The 23,807-nt window shown below is 50.4% G+C and overlaps 1 protein-coding gene across 3 annotated transcripts; it reads right to left on the bottom strand.

Annotated features, from left to right (window-relative positions):
• Positions 1-438: 438 nt before the first annotated feature.
• CX3CL1 (C-X3-C motif chemokine ligand 1) lies at positions 439-12,713 on the bottom strand. Of its 3 annotated transcripts, none has more exons than XM_065925393.1 (3): positions 12,410-12,713; positions 6,045-6,169; positions 439-3,753 (listed from the first exon to the last, which is right to left on the bottom strand). In XM_065925393.1, exons 2-3 carry the CDS (start codon positions 6,062-6,064, stop codon positions 2,478-2,480), a joined length of 1,296 nt encoding a protein of 431 aa, XP_065781465.1. In that variant the 5' UTR covers positions 6,065-6,169; positions 12,410-12,713; the 3' UTR covers positions 439-2,477. The 3 variants fall into 3 exon arrangements, with proteins under 3 accessions (XP_065781465.1, XP_065781463.1, XP_065781466.1); XM_065925391.1 differs by having other exon boundaries at positions 6,049-6,169; positions 12,410-12,696; XM_065925394.1 differs by lacking the exon at positions 6,045-6,169.
• Positions 12,714-23,807: the final 11,094 nt, after the last annotated feature.

Below are 23,807 nucleotides of genomic sequence, written 5' to 3'. Positions count from 1 at the left end.
ATCTCTCACTTGGTTTTTAAAAATCTTTAAAAAAATTTTTAAATTTCTTATAGTGGAGTATAGTTATTAACAATGTTGTGTTAGTTTCAGGTGTAGAGTGAAGTCTCACCTGATTTTATGCATGCCCAATGTCACATACCTGGGCAGAGCAGAGCTAGGCCGGAGGCTCAGCCGTCCTCACCCCTGTTCCCAGGACCCCTTCTCCTGCTGCTCCTCTGCCCCAGGGGTTTCCAGTGCTTCCCCAGAGAGTCTTTTGTTTGTTTTGGCCACACCGCCCTGCAGCATGTGGGACCCCGGGGCCAGGGATAGAACCGGTGTCCTCTGCAGTGGAAGCACAGAGTCATATCCACTGGTCCACCGGAGAAGTCCACTTCCCCAGAGAGTCTTGGCTCCTCCTTTGTTCCATCTTCCCAGAGGCTCCGGTTGCTGAGTCTGACCCAGGAAAAACAACTATATTGGACCCACAAGACTTTTCAAATTTATTAGTAAAATACAAAATGGTACAGACATTGGCAATAGGGTTGGAAAAGCAACAGGATCAACCAACTCCTTCCAAAGCCCTCCCCAAATTGTCTTTGTCCCTGTCCTTCTCCAGAGGACCTCACAAAGTCTGTGGAAGGGGGACCTGTTGTCCCCAGCCGCTTTATCACAGGTGGGAACCCCATCACAGGGGCCCCACCCCTTGAAGGCTCCCCATCAAGAAGAACCAAAAAAGTGCATTCAGATCTGCTGTCCTCCTCTCTGAGTGGTCAGAGTGCCCCCAAACTGAGCCAGGCCCTCACGGGCGTGGAGGAGGACCAGGCGGACAGGGAAAGCTGGCTTCCCTCTCTCTGTGGACCAGAGCCGCGTGTACACTCTCTCAGCATCGTGTACACTCTCTCAGCATCTGTCTGCAAAGGAGCATGCCACCTGTACATGGAGGAGCCTAGCCCATGGGAGGCTCCTCTGGTGGGCTGCAAAGAACACCTTCAGAGACAGTCAGAGGGAGGTGAAGAGCTGCCACCAGAGACCCTGAGGGGTGAGACTTGAAGGTCTGGCTCTGATGGTGGGGTGCTAGCCAGTCCAGAGAGTCTTCAGCCCCACCCAGGCCTGCCCGAGTCTTCAGTGCCTAAAAGGGAACCTCTGACATCATGCCCACAACTTCCCCTCCCTTGCCCATCCCTCCCCACAGGACAGAGGTCCTTTCAGAAGTAAACACGAGAACCTCAGGTTTCCATGGTGGATTCTGATCTCACAGAAAACGTCATGGAAATTCCTGGCCCTGCCTGCAGTGGAGGTGAAGGGGAGGCAGGAAGAACTCAGAGTGCAGAGGACAGTGTTTTCAAGGAGTGAGAGGTGGAAGAGGAACCCAGGCCACGGGAAAGAAAGAGAAAATGCTGCACCTGGGTCCCTCGTGAAGGAGTGGAAGAGGAAGGGGTGTGGCTACTGCCTGCAGCTGCTCCCTGGCTCCTTTCTTGGAGCCTGCAGGCCTCCACTCCTCCTTCAGCCTGTCACTTGTGACCTGGTAGGCTGTCAAAAGTCGCTGGGGGGGGGGGGGGGCAGGACCTCCTGGTCACAGCCTTCATGGACTTGCCTGTCTCATCGATGGTTGAGAGCGTCTCTACTGCTGAAGGTTGAGAAGCTGCACCCAGGGTCTGCAGAAAGGGGTCCCTGGATCAACTAGTGATCCCTGACAGGGATAGAGGTTATTGCCACATATCTACCATCCCTGTTCCCTTTCACAGATGAGACACCAGAGGGATGAATGTCTTGATGGACTGGGGAGGGCCTGGGACTAAACTCCCAGCCTTCACATTCATAGTCAATGTTCCTTCACAGATGCGGAGGTTGGGGGTGGGGGTGGTGAGGGTGGAATCAAAGTCAGCAGATGACTTCATCTCTCATTTCCAAAATGCCTGCCCAAGGGCAGAACCTTAGCTGGGAGCTGTCCCAGGAAACACCACACTAGCCTCATGCAAGAAAAGACAGGTCCCCGCCTGGGGCATGGGGTCTGTACAGGAGACATGGAAAACTAGCACCGCAGGTGGCCGGGGTGGCTGGCGACCGCAGCGGGACCAAGAGACACGATGAGGTCTGAGGGAGTGGGCAGGAGAGGCCTGACCTGAGGCTCGTTTTCAAGATGGGATGACTGAGGTAACACAGGGGGAGTGGGTCAAAGGGGCTGAGCGTTCAGTAAATAATTGTTCACGGGGGCTGGCATGGTATTTAAGGGACCCTCTAATCAGCCAACAGCAGAGGGGCGTTTTCTGTCTTGGGACATTGGAGTGAGCTGGGGAGGCCACCTGCTCCGTCCACAGTAGGTCACGAATGGTCAAGGGTGGCCTCCAGAAGCTGGGAGCAGACCCACCCAGATGACCCCGCCTCCTTGCTCCAATCATCCCAGCTTGGGCCAGGCCCTTGGGTGAGGGTGAGTGTGAGGATGGGGGACCCCGGGCCGCTGAGTTGAATGACTGGATGGACGCAGGCAGGAGGAGAGCTCACACTGGCACCAGGACGTATGAGTTACTGCCACAGCTCCGGGGGACATAGCAGATCCCATCCACCATATCCCCCATCGTCTTGCGGGGGCAGCTCTGCAGTCTCTGGTAGGCAAACATGGCCACCCCCAGGCAGAAGAGGAAACCGAGGAAGGCCAACAGCCCTACAGCCTGCCTTCGTGTGGCCACCTGGGAGTCGGGGATGGACGTCATGAGGATGCCCAGACTCTGGGGGCCTGCGGTGGTGAGAATGGGCTCCTTGGCCTTGGGGAGCTCCTCAGTCTTGGGGACCCAGCTGCCCGAGGCCAGTGCATCCATGCTGGGGGTCCCTTCAGAGGATACAGTGACCTCGAAGACACCGTACACAGTGGCCGACCTCAGGAAGGCATCCGTGTGAGCTGCAGGGGGACTCATTTCTTTGAACCCTAGAGAGTTCTTTGATGAGTCCTGTACCTCGATTCCCACAGTTAGGCTTCCAGGCCCAGTGCTGTCCTCTAAGACAGGGTGGGAAAGAGTCGGGGCCTGGGTGGAGGGGACCGGGGAGGGGACGGCCTGGGTGGAGGGGACCCAGGCAGGGAGGGTCTGGGTGGGGAGGGTCTGGGTGGAGGGGGCCTGGGTGGAGGGGGCCTGGGTGGAGGGGACTGGGGTGGGGACGGCCTTGGTGGAGGGGACCCAGGTGGGGAGGGTCTGGGTGGGGAGGGTCTGGGTGGAGGGGACTGGGGTGGGGACGGCCTTGGTGGAGGGGACCCAGGTGGGGAGGGTCTGGGTGGGGAGGGTCTGGGTGGAGGGGGCCTGGGTGGAGGGGACTGGGGTGGGGAGGGTCTGGGTGGAGGGGACCAGAGTGGAGGGGGCCTCAGAGGCTTTCCCCTCAGTCCAGAGACCTGCCCCAGTTTGGTCGGCAGCAGAACTCTGCCAAGACGTGGCGGTGGTGATGGCAGCCTTGTTGAAAAGCTCAGTTTTCTGAGTCCCTCCATCTGGAGCTTTTGAAGTGGAGGAGGACCTGGTCCCCATGGAACCAGCCACTCCTGGCGAAGTCCCCAAGGCACTCTCTGCCCCCAGACCACTGCTTTCGCCTGTGAAGTTCGCCTCTGAGGCAGCAGACCAGTACATCTCCCTGGCGCCCAGAGTGGTCCTGGGCTTACCCTCACTGGTTTGCCTCTCGAATGTGCCGCTCTTTTGAATCATAGCAGCCTTGTCATCTAGGATCTTCATGACTTCCTGGACCCATTTCTCCTTTGGGTCAGCACAGAGTAATTTATCCTTCACAGTCTTCAGGCTGCAAGGAAGGAAGACAAGGGGGCCAGTGATGCTTAGATGCCATGTAGAGTAGGAGCATCACACAAAATCTCTGCAGGTGAGCCGACTTGGCTGGAAGTCAAGTCACCACCACTTACTAGTTGTGAGCTGTGAGCTTCTTAACCAGGGCAGCTCAGCTTACAGAACTTCTGTGTTCTCACTTGAGAACTGGAAAGAGAGTCCTGTCTTTTGCAGGGTGACCAATCATCCCAGAAAAACTGGAACTGAAAGGGTCTTTTTGTGAAAATTCCAGCAAACCAGGACAAGTTGGTCACCTGCTTCTGTGTTATTGTAAAAAATGAAAAGGATGTAAAGCACCTGGTTCAGAGTGCGTGCATGAGAACTTAGTCGCTCAGTCGTGTCCAACTCTGTGCGACCCCATGGACTGATATGCACCAGGCTCCTCTGTCCATGGAATTTTCCAGGCAAGAATACTGGAGTGGGTTGCCATTTCCTACTCCAGGGGATCTTCCTGACCAGAAAGATAATAAAAATGTAAGTCATAATGTCATGAACGTGAGGATGGGGGCTCTTCGCTGCGAGTTTTCTGATTGGGAGATATCCCAGATGTTCTCTGCCACCAGGTGTGTGACTGGCAAGCTTGGCGGTGGAAAAGACTTAATGTCATAACCTCCTCTTCCTCCTCTCCCTCAGTTGAAGTCTGCCCTCTGGACCTCTCTCCTCTCCTAGAGTGTATCCTCAGGCTGCAAGGGCCTAGGGTGCTACAACCCTCTGTATGGTGGCCCTGATGGGACCCTGAAAGTGAAATGTGAGTGAAAGTGTTAGTTGCTCAGTTATGTCTGACTCTTTGTGACCCCATGCACTGTAGCCTGCCAGGATCCTCTCTCCATGGAATTCTCTAGGCAAGAATACTGGAATGGGTTGCCATTCCTTTCTCCAGGGGATCTTCCCAACCCAGAGATTGAACCCAGGTCTCCTGGGTTGCAGGCAGATTCTTTACCATCTGAGCCACCAGGGAAGCTCAAAGAATACTGGAGTGGGTAGCCATTCCTTTCTCCAGGATCCTGAGTTCCATCCAAATCATAAGCTTCCTTTGAAGCCTGTGTGTGGGTTAGTACCAAGACGACAGCTTGGAGCTGGCTGGGATCCCTGCTCCACACCCTGGCCTGTGCTGGAAATTTTGCCTGGTTAAACCTCATACCCTTTCTGCAAGATGGCTACTACATACATCCCCATTTTACAGATTAGAAAACTGAGGCTTAGAGGGGTAATATAAATGTGCCTGTCTTCAATATGCTAGGAAGCCAGAGAGGTCCAAAAAGGCAAGCATGACCCTGAAGGACCCACAGGCGCAGTGCTGTCCCAGCACCATCATCCCCTTTCTGGAGCATCCCACTTCCCCTTCACCTATAAAAGAGAAGCAAACATATAGGGTAGCATGGGGGGAGTGAGGTTTGACAGGTGAGCAGAGAGATCAGGCTGTAGTGCACTTGCCCTCTTAGTAATCAGTGAGAGGAAGTACAATTTTCTTTAGCTGGGCCCCCGCTTCGAACAGGCTGTTTCCTGTTGCCAGGAGTCAGGGTCTGGTTGAGACTGATTTAGGATCCAGAGATCAGTCCTGAGGAAAGGCCTCAGGGCTGGGCGACTGGGTAGTACTCAAGAGGGACCCCAAAGGAGCAAGCGGCCAAGATGGCCAGGAGTCCCAACACCCAGAGGGGAAACCAGCTTGGCTTGACCCCTCCCGGAAGTCTGAAGTCTGGGAGGAATTCTGTTTCCTTATCTGTTCAATGGAGATAATAACTTTGGCCTCTCCTATTGTCAGCAGCTTCCAGGAACACTGCCAAGAGCTTTAGTTTCACCATCTCCTTTCATTTTCCTCCAAACTACCCATTTTAACAGATAAGGAAGCCAGAGCCCAGAGGGTAGATAAGATCACTAGGGCCACCCAGACTGTACGCGGTGAAGGCAGAATTCACACCAGATCTGCTGGCATCTAGAGCCTGCACTTTGAGAACACCATGCTTTTCCTCTCCCATGAAACCCAGCAGGTTCCAGTGCTGCATAAAACACCCTTTGGCCCAGTAGGAATTGCCACCCCGGGTGGCTTCTCCAGGCCATCCGGGAAAGCCACCGCTCACGTTTGCCCAGGGCACAGATATTAAGGTCAGCGAGGAGGCCAGCAGGTCAGGAGCAAGAGGAACACTTGCTGAAAGCCCTTGACCGGGAGCCCAGTTTGGGGTGACAGGATGTGGACATGGATTAGCAGAGACCAGGGGCCTGAAAGGAATGAAGAAGCCGAGAGGGCAGTACCTACATGACAGCTCCATCATTGCAGGACTCCCGATTTCGTTGGTAGCCGACTAGACGAGACACGGAAATCTTCTTGGTCATTTTGTTGCAGGAGAAGTTACACTTGTTCACACCGTGTTGCTGTCCTGACCCCACAGAGGCCCCCAGTCAGCCGGACTGTCCGTGGACATCTGGCTTCCCAGCCCCATGCCAGCTTGTCCCAGCTGCACCCTCCTAGCCAGAACCAATGCCCCACATCCTTGACCTCAGCTCCCTGTCCCAGGTCAAACCTCTCTAGGCCTCAGTTTCCCCACCTGTAAAATAGGGACAGCAAATAGAATCTACCTCACAGGGTTGTTGTAAGAATGGAGGAAAATTAATTCTTATAAAGCTCTTATGGCCTGGCACATCTCGTTTAGTTTTAAAATTCAGTTGCTGGAGTGGGTTCACCAGGGGCGAGGAGTGTGAAACTGACAAGGATCTATCTACCTGAGGTTACGCAGCCAGCAAGTGATGGAGCAGGCTTTCCTGCCAGGCCTGGCTCCTGGCCCTTCTGGACCCATGACGCTGCCATTCCCCCCACAGTGCTCTTACTCTATTAAGTCATCTGCTCAGCTCTCACCCCCTCGCATGGGGATCCAATCCCTCCATCTCAGCCTGATCCATTCCCACAGCCTCTGAGACAGCCCTAGATCTCTGTCCATTCACATCCCATGTGTATTCCCTGTATACATCACGGCCACCAGCAACTACCGTAAAGACACACATATATGCCCAGCTCAAAAAAACACATAAAGGCATACATGCCACCAGGCGGACAGAGCAGATACCAAAAAGTTTAAATAAGTGACAACCACCTTCTAAGCAGTGTGCTAAGTAGACAATCCTTTGTTCTGCCATTAAGAGCCAGGATGAGGGTTTCCCTGATGGCTCAGTGGTGAAGAATCCACCTGCCAGTGCAGGAGTCACGGGGTTCAATCCCTGATCTGGGAAGATCCCAGATACTGTGGAGCAACTAAGCCCATGCAGTAAAACTATTGAGCCTATGCGGTACAGCCGGGGAGCCGCAACTACTGAGTCTGAGTGCCCTAAGGCCTGTGCTCAGCAACAAGAGAAGCCACTGAAATGAGAAGGCTGAGCACCGCAATGAGAGACTAGTCCCTGATCGCCTCAACTAGAGAAAGCAGAGTGCAGCAAAGAAGACCCAGCACAGCCAAAATGTGAATTCAGAAAAAAATTAATTGTATATAAAAAGAGCCAGGAGGAGTTGGGAAGCAGCTCCTGAGAGCAACCTAATGGACCATTTGGATCCCCAGGACAAGCTGGGGGAGCAGGAGTAGGGAGGAGGGATAGAAATGGGGTTGTGCATGGGGCGGGGGCAGAATGGGATAGGTGGGGCCCTAAGATGGCTGGGTCCCATGTGGAGCCAGACAGAAACCCCAGGACAGAATGATGGTGACTCAACAGACAGTTGAGAACCCAGATATTTTATATAAACATTCAAAGTGCTTTGTATTGCACCTCTACCTTCCCCTAAAATCTCCAGCAAAATTTGCTCTGCTTGGTATAAGTTCGAGAGGGGCAGGCCAAAAACTGAAGAGCTTGAGTTTCTGATAGGAATTAAGGTCATCTGTAGCCGAAGCAAGACCTCAGAGGGTTTTGCAAAAATCTAGAGGTCAGGACTTCCAGGGCAGTGGAGCCAAGAGAACAAATTTATTTTATTTCTGCAGAGCTTGGGAGGGCCTGGTGATCCCCGGGTTCCAGCAAAACACATATCACTCTTGCACAAATACTTAATGTACGTGGACACACAAACTAAATATGCTCTGCCTTCCCAAATACAGGCATGCACGCACACCTTCTAATATCTGCTGCCCCTTCTCTCATCGCACCCCCTGCCTCAGCCCACAGTGCTTTGTGGGCAGGATAGGGGGGTGGGGAGTCAGGGCTTGCAAGGTCGGGGCCAGGCCATCAGGGGGCATCACTAGTAGCCCCAGAGGTGGGCAGGGGGGCTCCCCGAAGGTGGCCCCTGAGTCACCAACTGCCCTTTCTCTCTGAGGAACCAGGATGTGAAAGTTGCCCTGCTGCCTTTTCACCCTACTTTCCCCACAGTGGGACCTCAGAATGACTCAGCAGCAGCCTCCCCAGGTCCTGTTGAGCAGAGTCAAGAGTCAGTCCTCTGGACTGGAGTGGCAGGTGACTTCCGGGGGAATTCCAGAAAAATGGTGCCCCTGATGACCTGGAACCAGGGGGAGGCTGCCCAGTGTGCAGGAGGGACAAACTAGGGAGGCTCAGTGCCCTCTTCCGACTCTGCATCCACTATGCCCACCTCTAGGGCTTAATGAGCCACAAACCAGCCTGTCTCACCGTCCCCGCCCTCTGCCACGGTGCCCGATGTCCTTGGCCAGGTTCTGTGCTTGCTTTTGCCTGGGAAGGTGGTGTAACTAGCTGAGCGGGCTTTCCTTCTAGGAACTGAAGTTTTCTTTTCTGTAATTGGGGATAACGTCTCGACCAGCCAGTCATCTATTAACTGTTGTGTGAATGCAGGGGGACAGGGACCTTGTATGTCTCGGTGTCACAGTGTTTCTTATCATCAAGTATAAGGTGGATATAAATATTCATTGAACGAAATAATGTCTCAGTCTACTTATCCCTCCACCCACCTCCCTACCCATCTATCCATCCATCCATTTATCTGCCCCCTCTTGTCAATCTGCTACCCATTCCCTGCCACCCACCTGTCTACCTCCCACCTATCCCTACTCACTCCAGTTCATCAATCTACCCATGTTCCACTCACCTACCTACTACCTGTCTGTCCCCTAGGCATCCTCCACCCCCTTCCTCCACCCATCCCTCCATCTCTCTCCAGCCCACTCACACATCCTTCATCCATCCATCTGCTCCCTGATTCAGCCAACATCTGTTTGAGTTACTTTTGAGTATCTACAAAGACCCAGGCCCTCTTGTCCTTAACTCTGAACTCCTTTTCCCAGAGGTGCTAATGCTGAGCTTGGAGAGAGTACCTCATTCCCAATAAATGCTATCAGATCACCATGTTCACTCAACAAATGCTGACCTGCCTCTGGCCAGGCCCTGTGAGGAGTAGAGGGATGAAGAAGGCCCATCTCAGCCTCAGAAGTCTCTCAACCTGATGGACGATTAAGACAGAACCACAGAGTGTCAGAACTTTTCTTAGTGATCACCTATGGTGTATTGGACCCTACGCTCAGCCCATACACATCTGCTCTCATTAATTCCTGCCAAAAGATTACTTTTATCCTCATTTTAAAGATGTGGAAGCTGAGAATCAGAGAGGTTTAATGACTCGCCCAAGGCCACACAGCTGCTTAGTGGCAGATCTGGTTTTTCTCCCAGCCCCAAGACAGTTTGCTATTCTAGGCTGCCTTAAATGCCAAGAAAAAACACCATGTTATAGAACAGACCTCAGGGAAGCTGCGGTTTACATGAAGGAGAGACCACCTCCAACTACAAGTGATCAGAGGAGGTTTCTTGGAGGAAGAGTATGTTAGGCTGGAGCTCAAAGACTGTTAGGAAGGTTATAGGCAGGAAAAGATGGGAATGTTCTGGGTCTCTGGGTTTTTGGATGATAGAGAGAGAGCTTGAGCCATTGCTCAGCTGTGTGTCTTAGATGAGACACTCAGGTTCTCTGAGCCTCCCTTCCCTTCCCTGTAAAATGGACATGATAATAACTGCTTCAAGGGATGGTTATGAGAATAAAGCTTTTAAAATATCTGGACCCTTCAAACAGGGTTTTCTCAACAGCAGACACCACTGATATTTTGAACCACGTGATTCTTTGTTGTGGAGGCTGTTCTGTGTACCGTAGGATGTTAGGCATCACCCCTTGGCCTCGATGCACTAGATGCCTGAGTACCTCCCAACCAAAATGTAACAACCAAAAATGTAGCCAGAAATTGCCAAATGTCTCCTTGGGGGGCAATTCCGGCACTGAGGACCACTGCCCTAGAGACACCCACATGATTCTCTCCCCTGCCTCCCTCCTGACTCCCTACATAAAATCTCAACACCTTCCACACTACCCTTTGATCCCCATTTTTTTTTTAAATCACAGCATTTTTTTTTTTCGTTCTAACAGACCAAATCCTTCATTAATTCATTTTGAGTATTATCTATCTTTTCCAGTTGATATTCAGCAACCTGAAGGGCCGGGATCACTGGCAGTTTTATTCACTGATGTGGCCCCAGCACCTAGAATTGTACTTAGCACATAGTAGGTGCTTATCGACCAAATGAATCAACAAAATACACAAGGAAGCCACTTTGTACATGTAAAATCCCAACCAATGGGATATAGAGAGATTTTTAATTTAGATTCAACCCAGGCCTGGATCTGACACTCTCGATTTAGCCTCCTCTGCCTTTCCCACCCACCCCTACTGCTAATCAGGGGGGCAAACGACAGCAGCTTAATTCATTTTTTTTTCCCCTCTTTCTTGTCAGAGCTTGAGTGGGAGTGAATGCGTCAGTGCTCTGGGAGGAAAATTCTCTGTTCTGACTTGTATCTGCAGGTTTGTTATATAAAGCAGAGGAGCCTCCTGCCTGACACAGCCCTGCAAACCCACATTTGGGAACTGACGCAGCCACCCTGCACCAGCCAGGGCGGTAGCCACAAAGTCCCCAGCTCCCCCTCCCTCCCGGCCTCTCCGGCTTGTGGTCCAATCCCTAAGTTCTGCAGGGGCTCCCAGGGGGTCTCTCTGAGCCACACATGTCAGGGTGACTAAGAACTTCCAAGATGAACCTGGCCAAATGCCCAGTTGTACAGCAGGAGAGATGGAGCCTCAGAAAGGTCGGAATAATGGGAATATCTCCCAGTAAAACCAGTGGCCAAGATTAGAGTGGACATCTGATGGTTTTGAAGACTCAGGCTCCTGGATAGAGCTTCCAGAGTGCCCCCTACGCAGGTTCCCTCCTCCGTCCTAGCAGAGAAGACACCCCCCCCCCCACAACCCAGCTTAGTAGAAGCGATCTTCCTCTTTCTCCCACTTGCCAAGTGTCCTCAGCCTCACCACGCACATAGGCAATAGCTCTATTTAAAGGTGCAGCAGCTGGGACCAAAGAAGGCAATACCATACTCAGAGTCACAGCTATGGCCAAGCAACCTCCACCTGACTCTTCATCTTCCAATCCTCACTGTCCCCGAACACCTCAGGGCTCAGGGGTTCAAGTCCAGGAAGCAGGTAGGCCGGTAGCGCTTGGCCTGCACCATCTCCACTCACCTGCTCTCTGCCCCACCGGTGGCTTTTCCCCAAACAGAGGGACTCGGAGGACAGTGCGCTCCGTGGAGGTGTCCTGGAAGCCAGAGACTGGTGCTTATTTTCCCAGACTGGCTGTGTGCCCGAAGGCAGCCTCCCACCCTCTCTGAGCCTCAACCTGCCAGATGGCCTGGGTATTCCCAGAGGATAGGGCTGACTCAAACAGCTCTTGAAGGCAGTGAGATCCACAGAAGCGGGCGCGTGCATCCACGCTCCCTCCTGCACCCACTCTTACCCCCTCCTGTCTTACTTGCTGGCTGTGCATCCTCAGGTCAGTTTCTCAACCTCTTTGGGCCTCCATCTCACTCATGTTGGGTGGGATCGATACATCATGCCCTCCCAGGTCCCAGGCTCCAGAAAGCAAGTGACTGGAGGTGAAAACATTTTCTAAACTGTGCTTTGGAAGAGAAAGACAGTACCCTGAGCGGCGGAGGTGGGGAGGCTACGGACATGGGCAGAGGGATTGGGGGCTAGACCAGAGGCACAGGGATGAGCCCAATTCATGAGCTGCAATGACCTTGACCTCCACTGGTCCTGGGCCCCTTCTCCTGGGGAGGCCTTGAAATTGGGCAGGAGAAAGTCCCAACTGTGGTCTGGCCTGGGGCCAAACCGAGACTACAGGAGTCAGGACCGAGGGTTACATATTAACCCCGGACAGGGAAATGAGCCCATGGTCTGCCAGAGCTCCATCCAAGTGCCCACCGAGAGCCTCCTCAGGCTTCCCACCACCCCCACTCTCCTGGCACCCCCACACCTGGCATCGTCTGCTGCCCACACCACCTCCCTGCTCTGCCAAGTGATCAACACCTTGCTCACTGGGCCAGACAGGGACAGTCTCTGGTGAGAGTAAATTTTTCCAGCTGGAGGGCAGACCACACGACCCGAGAGGTGTCCACCCGCATCCCCCCCACCCTCCGGCCCCGCACCCAGCTCCTACCTCCCCCACCCGGCACATATGTCAAGAAGGGGCTGCCAGGGATCTCGGCCTTACCCCGGGAAGGCTCTGGGGGCCCTGATGTCAGGCTTGAGGGGAGAAGTGGGGCTCGGGGCTCCCCTTACCCTGCTCATGCCTGAGTCCACCCCACTCACCGGCCAGCAGCGCAATCAAATGGCAGAGGACAGTCAAGCAGAGCAGCCACGAGAGAGGCGGAAGACCCATGGCTGGGGCGGGCAGGGGTCCAGGGGCGCCAGGCAGGCGGCAGGGGCCCTTGTTGAAGCTCAGCGCTTGTCCCCTGGCCGCCTGAGCTCTGCTGCGATTTATAATGGGGCTCCTCTGCCTCCGCCTCCGCCTCCAGCCCCCGCAGGCAGCAGGCAGGCGGTGGGAGGGGAGAGGAAGGGAGCGTGTGCAGCAACTGGATTCCTCAGGATGTTGCCAAGGAACCGAGCCTGGCTCTGGGTGAGCTGCTTGTGATGGGGGGACTGGGCTGGCTCCGCATATGGGGACCTGCCTGGGAGGCTGGACCAGGCCTGTTAGGGTTCAAAGGGCTTCCTCTCCTCCCATCAGCTGAGGCCGCCTCCCTACTGGGAGCTGGCACATGTCCTAGGGTCTGAGCTGGGGCCCTAGCTCCTAAGTGGGCAGAAAACAAAAGGACAGAGGACTGGATAGTGCCGGCGGCAGGCAGGCAAGCCAGGAGGACTCGGGGGTCCTGCCATCTGGGGTCTGATAAAGTCTCCTCTGGTCTGGGAGGGAGCTCTCCAAGGCCAGGAAGGACCTCTAACCCTTACTTCTCAATGCCCCAGCACCTAGTAGACCTTGTTCATCAAGGTGTTCCCTGAGGTCAGCATGGAACCTGGCAAACAGTAGGGGGTCCATACAGCAAAAGCCTGCGGAAAGAAAGAGCCAGCCCCACTTCACCGGGGCAGATGGGGAAAGTGAAGCCCTGAGAGGGGGCCAAGCCATCCACAGAGAGCATCAGAGAGGAGAACCTACCTCCCCTGCAACAGAGAAGAGCAGGCAGGCCCAGGGGGTGGGCGGTTCAGGACAGGGCAAAGAGCCCCGGCCTCCCCACCTCCGCCCCACTACCTCTCCTTTCCTCTTTTGCACTTTCCTCATCGCCTCCCTCCCATCACCCACTCACCCACTGTGAGCCCAAGGGAAACACATGGCTACCAGCGTCACCCCTGGTAACTCGGGGCCTCTGGGGTGGTCCTTAACTCAGCAGCAAGCCCTGAAAGATCCCTGCCCCTCGGGAGGCCTCCGTTCTCCCATCTGTTCAAGAAGGGAGTCAGGTTGATCACTGAGGAAGGGGCTTCCCAGCTCCGACTTCCCAGGCTGTCTCTCTGTCAGAGGTGGTGACAGGCATGACAGGCCATCAGCTCCCACCAAACTGGTCTCAGAGTTTGCTGGTTTGAATGGGCGCTGCACATCGGCTTTTGAGGCTACCTTCCCCACAGGCAGTGGCAATAATCCCGAAGACTCCAGGAGACTCTAGCAGGAGCCCAATCAGTCTGGGGCAGGAGTTAACCATGAACCCACTCCCATCGAAGCGACTCTGGGCTGCCAGCCAGAGAAAAGTCAGTCTGTCTGTGAGCTACGGCTGCAGGCTATGGTGCCAGTTGGTCTAGGTGCTGCTGGGCAGAGGGGTCATAGCTCCTGGGGCACCTCCCTCTTACCGTAAAGCTGTCTGGGGTGTGGAACTAGAAGACTGGACCCTCCTTGACAGGGAGGGGCATCCCTGACACTCGCCAGTGTCCACTCAGGCTCAGAGAATCTGTCCCAGTCCATGCAGACCTGAAGTAGTAACCTTCACATTCCTCAGTGTATAGCTGGGGAAACTGAGGCCCAAAGATGGCCAAGAAGTGATACAAACTGAGGTCCCAGGCTCTTTCTGTTCTGCCCATGATGAGAAAGGGGTGGGGGTGGGAGGAAGGGGAGGAAGAAGAGAGGGAGTGGGGGGAGGGCGGGGGAGGGGACAAGTAGCAGGAGGACGTTGTTTAGTAGCCAAGTCCTCTCTGACTCTTTGCGACCCTATGGACTAGCCTGCCAGGCTCATCTGCCCATGGGATTTCCCAGGCCAGAATTCTGGACTGGGTTGCCATTTCCTCCTCCAGGGGATCTTCCCGACCCAGGGACTGAACCCATGTCTCCTGCATTGGCAGGTGGATGCTTTACCACTTAGCCACTGGAAAAACCCAGGAAGAGGAGGAGGGGGAAAGAAATAGGGAAGAGGGGAAGGGGAGAGGTGTGAAGGAAGAGGGGAAGGGGAGAGGTGTGAAGGAAGAGGGGAAGGGGAGAGGTGTGAGGGGAGAGGCAAGTCCTGGGAAACTCCACATTTCCTAAAGTACAAGAACCAGGTTGTGCCAAATATTTGGGAGTAGAGACCCTTGCTCTCCTGGCCCCAGACCACGCCTCAAAGAAGGGTTTAGAAAGCAAGGGCTTTGAGATCAGATGATCCTGGTTCTAGCACGATCTCCATGTTATCTCAGACGGCTACCCTGCCTCTCTGATTTCACACTTACTCTGAGACAGGCAGTGTTTCAAGTGCTTTGTATGACTAATTCAGCAAATTATGACACCAAACCCAGGTGTAAGCCAGATGCCATTATCATAGTCCATTTTATGGAGGGGGAAATTGAGGCATGCCAAAGTTAAGGAATTTTCTGAGTATCACCATCCCAGAAATGGGAAGCCTGGATGTGCCCCAGCCAGATGAGTCTGGAGTCTGAGGTCCTGACTCCAGATTACACCTTCCCCTCCACCCCCACTGTGAGGAATGTGGAGGGAATTGAGTTTGTGCCCTTAAGGTACTGGTTCAGAGTCTGGCATGGAACAGGTACCAAAACACAGAGAGATAGCACTGCTTTTCTTTGTCTAGCCCTTGGGAATGTCCCCTGTCCTCTTCTCGCCCAGTTTTTGCTCCCACAAAATGGGAATGGTCACCTCACCTGTCTCATCGGGGTGTTAAGAACTGAGCTTAGACTCAATTCAGACACAGTAGCCAGGCTTTTAGATTGGTGGGACCTGAGACAAACATGACTCAACCACTTACGAAGGTTATCACCTTGGGCAAGTGACTTAATCTCTCTGAGCCTCAGCTTTCCCATCTGTAAAATGGGATGATAATAGCCCCCTCACCGAATCACTCACTCCCTGGGGAGTTGACAAGACTAAGGACTTTCATGGTGCCTGACAGACAGGAACCATTGGTGTTTGTTATTCAACCCTGATGTGTGCCTGGCACTATGGAGGACAGGGATGGAGAGGTGGCGCAGGAGGGGAGGTAGGGAAATAAGTTAAAGTTTTTGCCCTAAGGAGCCCCAGTTTAGTAGTAAAAAGAAGATGCAAGCCCTATCAGAGATTCGAAGGCTGCAGGTCTTAGGGAGGGAGAGAAGCCTTTGTTCTTGTCTAGAAATCAACGAAGGTAGGAATGAGAGATGATATTTCAGCCAGAAAGAAGGCAGAATTTTTGCTTGTTTCTTTACATTATTGTTTTGAAAAATTAGTAAACAATAACAAAGGGATGAAACAAAGAGCCTTCCTGCATTTTTCCTTATTTGATTCATCTTTCTTCTTTTTGCCAAACCATCTCAGAATGCTTGCCTGATACTTTGCCCCTGAATTCTTCAGCATGTACCTCCACAGTATAAAGACATTGCCTTCCATGAATAGGATACTATTATCACACTTAGCAAAACTAATGATTCCTATACTTCTTATGACATTTAGTTAATATTCAAATTTCTCCAATTGTCCCGAAATGTATTTTAAGTTTCTTCTCCTGTCTTCCCGCCTTCGTCCTTCCTATCTATCTATTGACTATTGAGCCATGGTCCAATTTAGGTTCATGCATGGCTTACGGTTGTTTCTATTAATCCTGCATTAGACTTCTTTTACATTTTTCATGATTGAATTCCTGGAAGAGTCAAGACCATTGTCTCGCACGCTGTTTTTCTCACTGTGTGTTGTCTTTGAGGAAGCAACGGGCAGGAAGTCTGCTGTTAGACACTTTGAAGCTGGAGTGAGAAAAGAAGATGCTATTCAGGGAAAAAAGGAAGCTGGGATTCTGAGCTGAGGAATCACCAGAGCAGCACTGGGTGATAGGAAAGAGGGTTTTTGCAGGGTCAGTGGGATGGTAGGGAGAGAGGTATTCCCACTATATTCTGCAGACCTACTAGTGACTGGGACCCTGTGTGGGTGCCCCAAAGAGCAGGGAGGCTGCCTCACTGTTGTGGAACCTGGGGGTTTCTCCCAGCATCGGAAGCAGGACTGAAACAAGTGGGGAATGGGGTGGGGAGCCCAGGGCACGCCTGTGGGGCCCCAGGTTGGTAGGAGGAATGTGGTGGCCAGTGAGATGTCTCTCCAGGTCCCCCTGGGGTCGCACTCCCTGCCCTAGCCAGCCCTACCCATCTCACCTTTTCTGACCTCTAAAGAGGGCAACACACATGCTCCAGAGATTTCCCTCTATCTGTGCACGTGCCTGGCCACCTCCTCTTTTTATTGTGGTAAAATAAACATCACTTTGCCAACAAAGGTTCATCTAGTCAAAGCTATGGTTTTTTCAGTAGTCATATACAGATGTGAGAGTTGAACCATAAAGAAGGCTGAGCGCTGAAGAATTGATACTTTTGAATTGTGTTTCTAGAGAAGACTCTTGAGAGTCCCTTGGACTGCAAGGATATCAAACCAGTCAGTTCTAAAGGAAATTAACCCTGAATAGTCACTGGAAGGACTCATGCTGAAGCTCCAATACTTTGGCCACCTGATGCAAAGAGCCAACTCATTGGAAAAGACCCTGATGCTGGGAAAGACTGAGGGCAGGAGGAGAAGGGGATGAGATGAGATGGTTGGAAGGCTTTACTGACTCAATAGACATGAATCTGAGCAAACTCCAGGAGATGATGAAGGACGGGGAAGCCTGGTGTGCTGTAGTCCATGGGGTCGCAAAAAATTGGATGGGACTTAGCGAACAACCACATACATCATTTTAAAAATTAACATTTTAACCATTTCTAAGTGTTCAGTTCAGTGGCATGAAGTACATTCACATTGCTGTGTACCCATCATCAGCACAATCCATCTCCGGGATTTTCTCATCTTGCAAAACTGCAAGTTTGGACCCAGTGAACAATAACTCCCATTTCCTCCTGCTCCCTGCTCCTGGCAACCACCAATCTGCTTTCTGTGTCTAGGAGTGTGACTCCTCGAGGAATTATACGGTACTTCTCTTTTTGTGACTGCCTTCTATCGTTTTCAAAGTTCATCCACGTTGTAGCAGGTGTCAAAATTCCCTTCCTTTTAAGGCTGAATCATATTCCACTGTATGGTTAGACAACATTTTGCTTATGCATTCATCATCGATGGGTGCTTGGGTTGTTTCCACCTTCTGGCTATTTCAGAAAATGCTGAAGTGAATAATGGGTGTACAAATATCTATTCCTGTCCCTGCTTTAAATTTTTATGTGTGGATGCCCAGAAGTGGGATTTCTGGATCATATGGTAGTTCTATGTTTAATTTTTTTTGAGAAACAGTCATACTGTTTTCTACAGTGACTGTACCACTTTACATTCCCATAACCAATGCATAAAGTTTCCGTTTTCCCTATACCCTTACCAACCTTGTTTTTCATAATAGCCATGTTATTGAATCTGAAGTGGTATCTCATTGTGGTTTTGATTTGCATTTCCCTAAATGGTTAGTGATGTTAAGCATCTTTTCCTGTTGCTGAAGAGGAAGAAAAATTTCCTCTACACGTCTAGGTTCTTCTGGCTGGTCTAAGAATTAAATTGACATGAGACAGATTAACAGGAGAAAATCAAACAAGAGTTTAATAACATTATATTCACAGGGGAGACCATGGAAAACTGAGTAACTTGCCAAGAGAGCTGAAAGTAAAAGTGAAATCACTCAGTCGTGTCAGACTCTTTGTGACCCCGAGGCCTGTAGCCTACCAGACTCCTCCGTCCACGGGATTCTCCAGGCAAGAGTACTGGAGTGGGTTGCCATTTCCTTGTCGAGGGGATCTTCCCAACCCAGGGATCAAATCAAGATCTCCCTCCTTGCAGGCAGATGCTTTACCCTCTGAGCCACCAGGGAAGCCCCATGAGAGCTGGGGCCCTCATGTTAAATACCATCTTCAGCTAATGACAAGAGAATATTGGGGGTAGCAATTTGAGACTTCAAAGAGGAGGAAGACAATTCACAGGGAGGGGAAAAAAAAGCTCAAATATTTGGTAAATAAACGCTTGCTGCATCATGCAGAAACAACGGGACACAGACTGGATGTTGATTTCTAGACCTTTCACAGTTTCCCCGACCATGCTTAGCTCGATATTCTTTGCAGATACCTTTAGTGATAGTTCTATTCCTGTCACGGGTTCTTTCTTTAAATTCTTTCAGGCAGTCAAGGGGGCAGTAAACAAAAAATTTCCCAGGTCTTCTGTTTCTTAAAAATAATCAGCCTAAGATTTCCCTGGTAGCTCAGTAGATGGAAATTCACCTGCCAATGCAGGAGACACAGATTCGATCCCTGGTCCAAGAAGATTCCACGTGCTACAGAGCAACTAAGCCAGTGCATCACAACTACTGAGCCTGCATCTTGCAACTACTGAAGCCTGAGAGTTCTAAGCTATGTACTGCAACTACTGAAGCCCTGGCAAACTAGAGCCCGTGCTTCACAAGAAAAGCCACCTCGATGAGAAGCCACGCACCGCAACTGGAAAGTAGACACAGCTCGCCACAACTAGACAAAGCAAATACAAAGCAACAAAGACCCAGAGCAGCCAAAAATAAAGTAAATAAATCAGCCTATAGGATATAAAGAATGAATTATATTTTCCAATGAGGTTATGTTATGAGACCATGAAATGTAATGCTCTAGAATTCTTTGAAAAAAAATATCTGTTAAAGGCCAAAGGATATATTAAAATTGCTATAAGTAAAATATATTAATGATGTATAATATTTAAATGAATGTTAATAAGAAAGATAGAAGCAGTTCTTTATTTATGTAGATTTGCATACTAGTTCAGTTCAGTCACTCAGGCATGTTCGACTCTTGGACCGCAGCACACCAGGCTTCCTTGTCCATCACCAACTCCTGGAGCTTGCTTATCCTCATGTCCATCGAGTTGGTGATGCCATCCAACCATCTCAAACTCTGCCAGTCCCTTCTCTTCCTGCCTTCAATCTTTACCAGCATCCAGGTCTTTTCTAATGAGTTAATTTTTCGCATCAGATGGCCAAAGTATTGGACCAGTTTCAGCATCAGTCCTTCCAGTGAATATTCAGGACTAATTTCCTTTAGGATTGAATGATTTGATCTCCTTGCAGTCCAAGGGACTCTCAAGAGTCTTCTCCAACACCACAGTTCAAAAGCATCAATTCTTTGGCGCTCAGCCTTTGTTATGGTCCAACTCTCACATCCATACATGACTACTGGAAAAACCATAGCTTTGACTAGACAGACCTGTATTGGCAATGTAATGTCTCTGCTTTTTTAATATCCTATCTAGGTTTGTTATAGTTTTTCTTCCAAGGAGCAAGCATCTTTTAATTTCATGGCGGCAGCCACCATCTGCAATGATTTTGGAGCCCAAGAAAATAAAGTTTGCCACTGTTTCCATTGTTACCCCATGTATTTGCCATGAATTGATGGGGCTGGATGCCATGATCTTCACTTTTTGAATGTTGAATTTTAAGTCAGCTTTTTCACTCTCCTGTTTCACTTTCATCAAGAGGCTCTTTAGTTTCTCTTCGTTTTCTGCCATAAAGGTGGTTCATCTACATACCTGAGTTTATTGATATTTTTTCCGGCAATCTTGATTCCAGCTTGTGCTTTATCCAGCCCAGCATTTTGCATGATGGACTCGGCATATAAGTTAAATAAACAAGGTGACAATATACAGCCTTGGCATACTCCTTTCCCAATTTGGAACCAGTCCATTATTCTATGTCTGGTTCTAACTGTTGCTTCTTGACCTGCATACAGATTTCTCAGGAGGCAGGTCAGGTGGTCTGGTATTCCCATCTCTTTAAGAATTTTTCAGTTTGTTGTGATCCACACAGTTAAGTGGAAACAGTGACAGACTCTGCATTCAGATGGATATATCTGTCCTTTTCTCCTTTGCCTTTTCTTCTCTTCTTTTTTCAGCTATTTTTAAGGCCTCCTCAGACAACCATTTTACCTTTTTACATTTCTTTTTCTTGGGGATAGTTTTGATCACTGCCTCATTGTACAATTTGCAAACCTCCATCCATAGTTCTTCAAGTACTCTGTCTATCAGATCTAATCCCTGGAATCTATTTGTCACTTCCACTGTATAATCGTAAGGGATTTGATTTAGATCATACCTGAGTGGTCTAGTGGCTTTTCTTACTTTCGTCAACTTAAGTCTGAATTTGGCAATAAGGAGTTCATGATCTGAGCCACAATCAGTTCCTGGTCTTGTTTTTGCTGCCTGTATAGACCTTCTCCATCTTTGGCTACAAAGAATAAAAATCAATATGATTTTGGTATTGACCCTCTGGTGATGTCCAAGTTTAGAGTCGTCTCTTGTGTTGGAAGAGGGTGTTTGCTATGACCGGTGTGTTCTCTTGACAAAACTCTGTTAGCCTTTGCCCTGCTCCATTTTTTACTCCAAGGCCAAACTTGCCAGTTACTTCAGGTATCTCTTGACTTCCTATTTTTGCATTCCAGTACCCTATGATGAAAAGGACATCCTTTTAATTTTTTTGGTGTTAGTTCTAGAAGATCTTGTAGGTCATCATTGAACTGTTCAACTTCAGCTTCTTTGGCATTAGTGGTTGGGGCACAGACTTGGATTACTGTGATATTGAGTGGTTTGCCTTGGAAATGAATAGAGATCATTCTGTTGTTTTGGAGATTGCACCCAAGTACCGCATTTTGGACTCTTTTGTTGACTATGAGGGCTACTCCATTTCTTCTACTCCTACATGTTAGACAAGGAGTCTTTTAAAGTGGTTACTCTTTATGAATATGCACAAAACTGAAAATATTTTTATTAATCCCCAGGTAGTAGAATAAAAATGTTTTTAGTGTTAAAAAAATAATCAGCCTGAATTAATCCTCATGTCAAGGAGACACACTTTGGAGTGGCAAATATTGCCCCCACTAAGAATGTGCTTATTAACCAGCTGAATATCTTCTTTGGAGAACTGTCCATCCAAGTCTTTGCCCATTTTGTTATTGGGCTGTCTGTACCTTTTTATGCCATCAGATTCTCATAAATACACGTACCATGTGCTTTTATTGCCCACTATTCACAGAGGCAGAAACTGAGGCTCAGAGGGACCAAATAACTTGTTCCAGACACGCTGGGGAGAGTTCCTATGTTAGTCTGAACCTGTGACCTACGTCCTTCATGATGCTTCTCCATGCCTCTCGGTCAGTGTTCTGGGTGTCTGGAGCCTCAACCCTGGAAATCTCACTGTGAGAGCCAGATCCAAAAGGGAGCAAAGCCCACTTGTGCCAAGAAGTCCATGGAACAGAATGTACACTGAGGAAATAATGAAGATGCAGCAAGAGCAGAGAAGTCTTTTTTCTGGTTGTTTTCGGCAGAGCAAGCTGTGCCCAGGAACTCCTCCTGGGAAGCAGACCCATTTGGGGGCCCAGGGAAGTTCGGCACCAGATGAACTAGGCACTCCCCAAACCCACTCCCTCTTCTTCCTGGACACACAGCTTGGCTGTACTTCCCAGCATCCTTTGCTGTCAGGGCGGTCATGTGACTGAGTTCTGCCAATGGCACGTGGGCAGAAGTGATAAGTCCCTGTTTCTGGCCCAGCTCATGAAGTCCTCCCACAAGCTTCCATTCTCTTTCCCCATCTTCTGGATGATGGATAGGAGTCCTGGTCCTGGAGGAGGTTGGAGCCATGAGAAGGAAGCAACCTGGGTCTTTGAATGACCACATGGACAGAAGGTCACCACAGACCAGGAATGCCCAGTCAGACTTCATGTGAGAAGACAAAACCTTGTATGGAGTTGAGCCACTGAGATTTGTGGGGTTGTTGTTGCAAGTAGCATTTCCTGACTAATACACTCTCCTCTGTCTCTGTGTTCTCCCTTGAAGGGGGAAGGTTATTGAATGAGAGAATGAATATGCTTCTCAAAGATCTGGACTTGAGGACTGAATGAATGATTTCATCAGCTCCTCCTGTCAAGTGGTCCCGGGGTGGACACATGTCTGGGGGTCCCTGCTGGCACCTGCTCAGCTACTTCCCAGGTCCTGAGGTCTGGTTGAGACTCCCCACCCTCTCACAGGGTGACCTTGGGCAAGCCAGCTCATGTATCAATGTCAGGGGCTTCACCACCGGGAGGGAGGGGGCCATGGGTCTCCTGCCCCACCTCACAGGAACAGCACATGCCAAGGAACAAAGCAGATACTATTGCAGAGGATTTATTTTCCAGAAGGCCTGAGGGGCAGGGGCAAGGGCAGGATAGGAGCAGAGGGAGATCCCAGAACACTTGAAGGCCAAGTACATGGGCAACGGACAGGTTAACACTTCTTGTACCTATAGTGGACAAATGCCCTTGGGCTCTAGGAGGGGACAGAAGCCCTGAAAGGCATTGATTTTTATGCTTGGCAAAGCCACATTCTCTGGGGCTTCAACCTGAGCCTAACAGCAAATCCCTTAGGATGGGTATTCCCATTCTCAGGTGAGGCTCAGAGAGCTTAAATGTCCTCCTCAGGGTCACAAGTGACAACCACCCTGCCATGCTGCATCAGGCTCCCTCAGAAAGGAAACAGCACAAATATCTGTGGAACCTGTTGTACCCAAAGAGTTGCAGATAAGTTCCAAATCCCAGTCATTAGCCTGGCCACAGCCACCTGAGAACAACCTCCATTCAAGGCTCTTTCCCTTAACTATACCCCACACATTCACTCCAGGGGTCAGGAAATCATTGCCTTATTCCCCTCCCACACATTTCCTAAAGGTCTTCCCGTCATTTATTTGGCCTTTTAAGCATTTGCCCTCTTTACTTATACAAATATAACTAGAGCTTATAATACCAAGCCAAGTGTAGTCATTCACACTGTGGCATCAATTTATTTATTAGCTATTTGGGAAAGGAGGAAGAAAAAATGAGGGACTCTGAAGAGTCCCTCTGAAGAGGTCAGGCCTGGATGTTGGAGGTTGGAAGGGCAGTAAAAACCCAAGGGAAGCAAGAAGGTTAAAGACTTCTAACATGCAGGTAAAATGGGGAGGAAAGGTGAATCTGGGCAAATTTGAGGCTTCCTAATGGACCCCACCAGCCCTTCTCTAGATGACCTTAAGTCTCTGTACTGATGCATGAGAGCCTTTGGGAGGTAATAGAGCGAAACTACTTTTATTGACTCAGTCTGCAGCCTCTTACTGAGCCCTGATTCTGAACCAGCCCCTGTGCTCTCTGCTGGAGGCCAGGAGACCAAAGTAACTCAGGTGTGCATATTGGTCTAGCTGGTGAGACTGGAGGACAAGCTCCCAAGTCCTGAGAATTCTAGGCAGATGGTGATCAGTGTTGTTAAAGGGAGGCAGAGGGCCCGTGGAAA

Source organism: Muntiacus reevesi, chromosome 2 (genome assembly GCF_963930625.1).
Source record: "Muntiacus reevesi chromosome 2, mMunRee1.1, whole genome shotgun sequence".
Lineage (NCBI taxonomy): Eukaryota > Metazoa > Chordata > Mammalia > Artiodactyla > Cervidae > Muntiacus > Muntiacus reevesi.
This window is presented reverse-complemented; position numbering and strand designations above follow the sequence as displayed.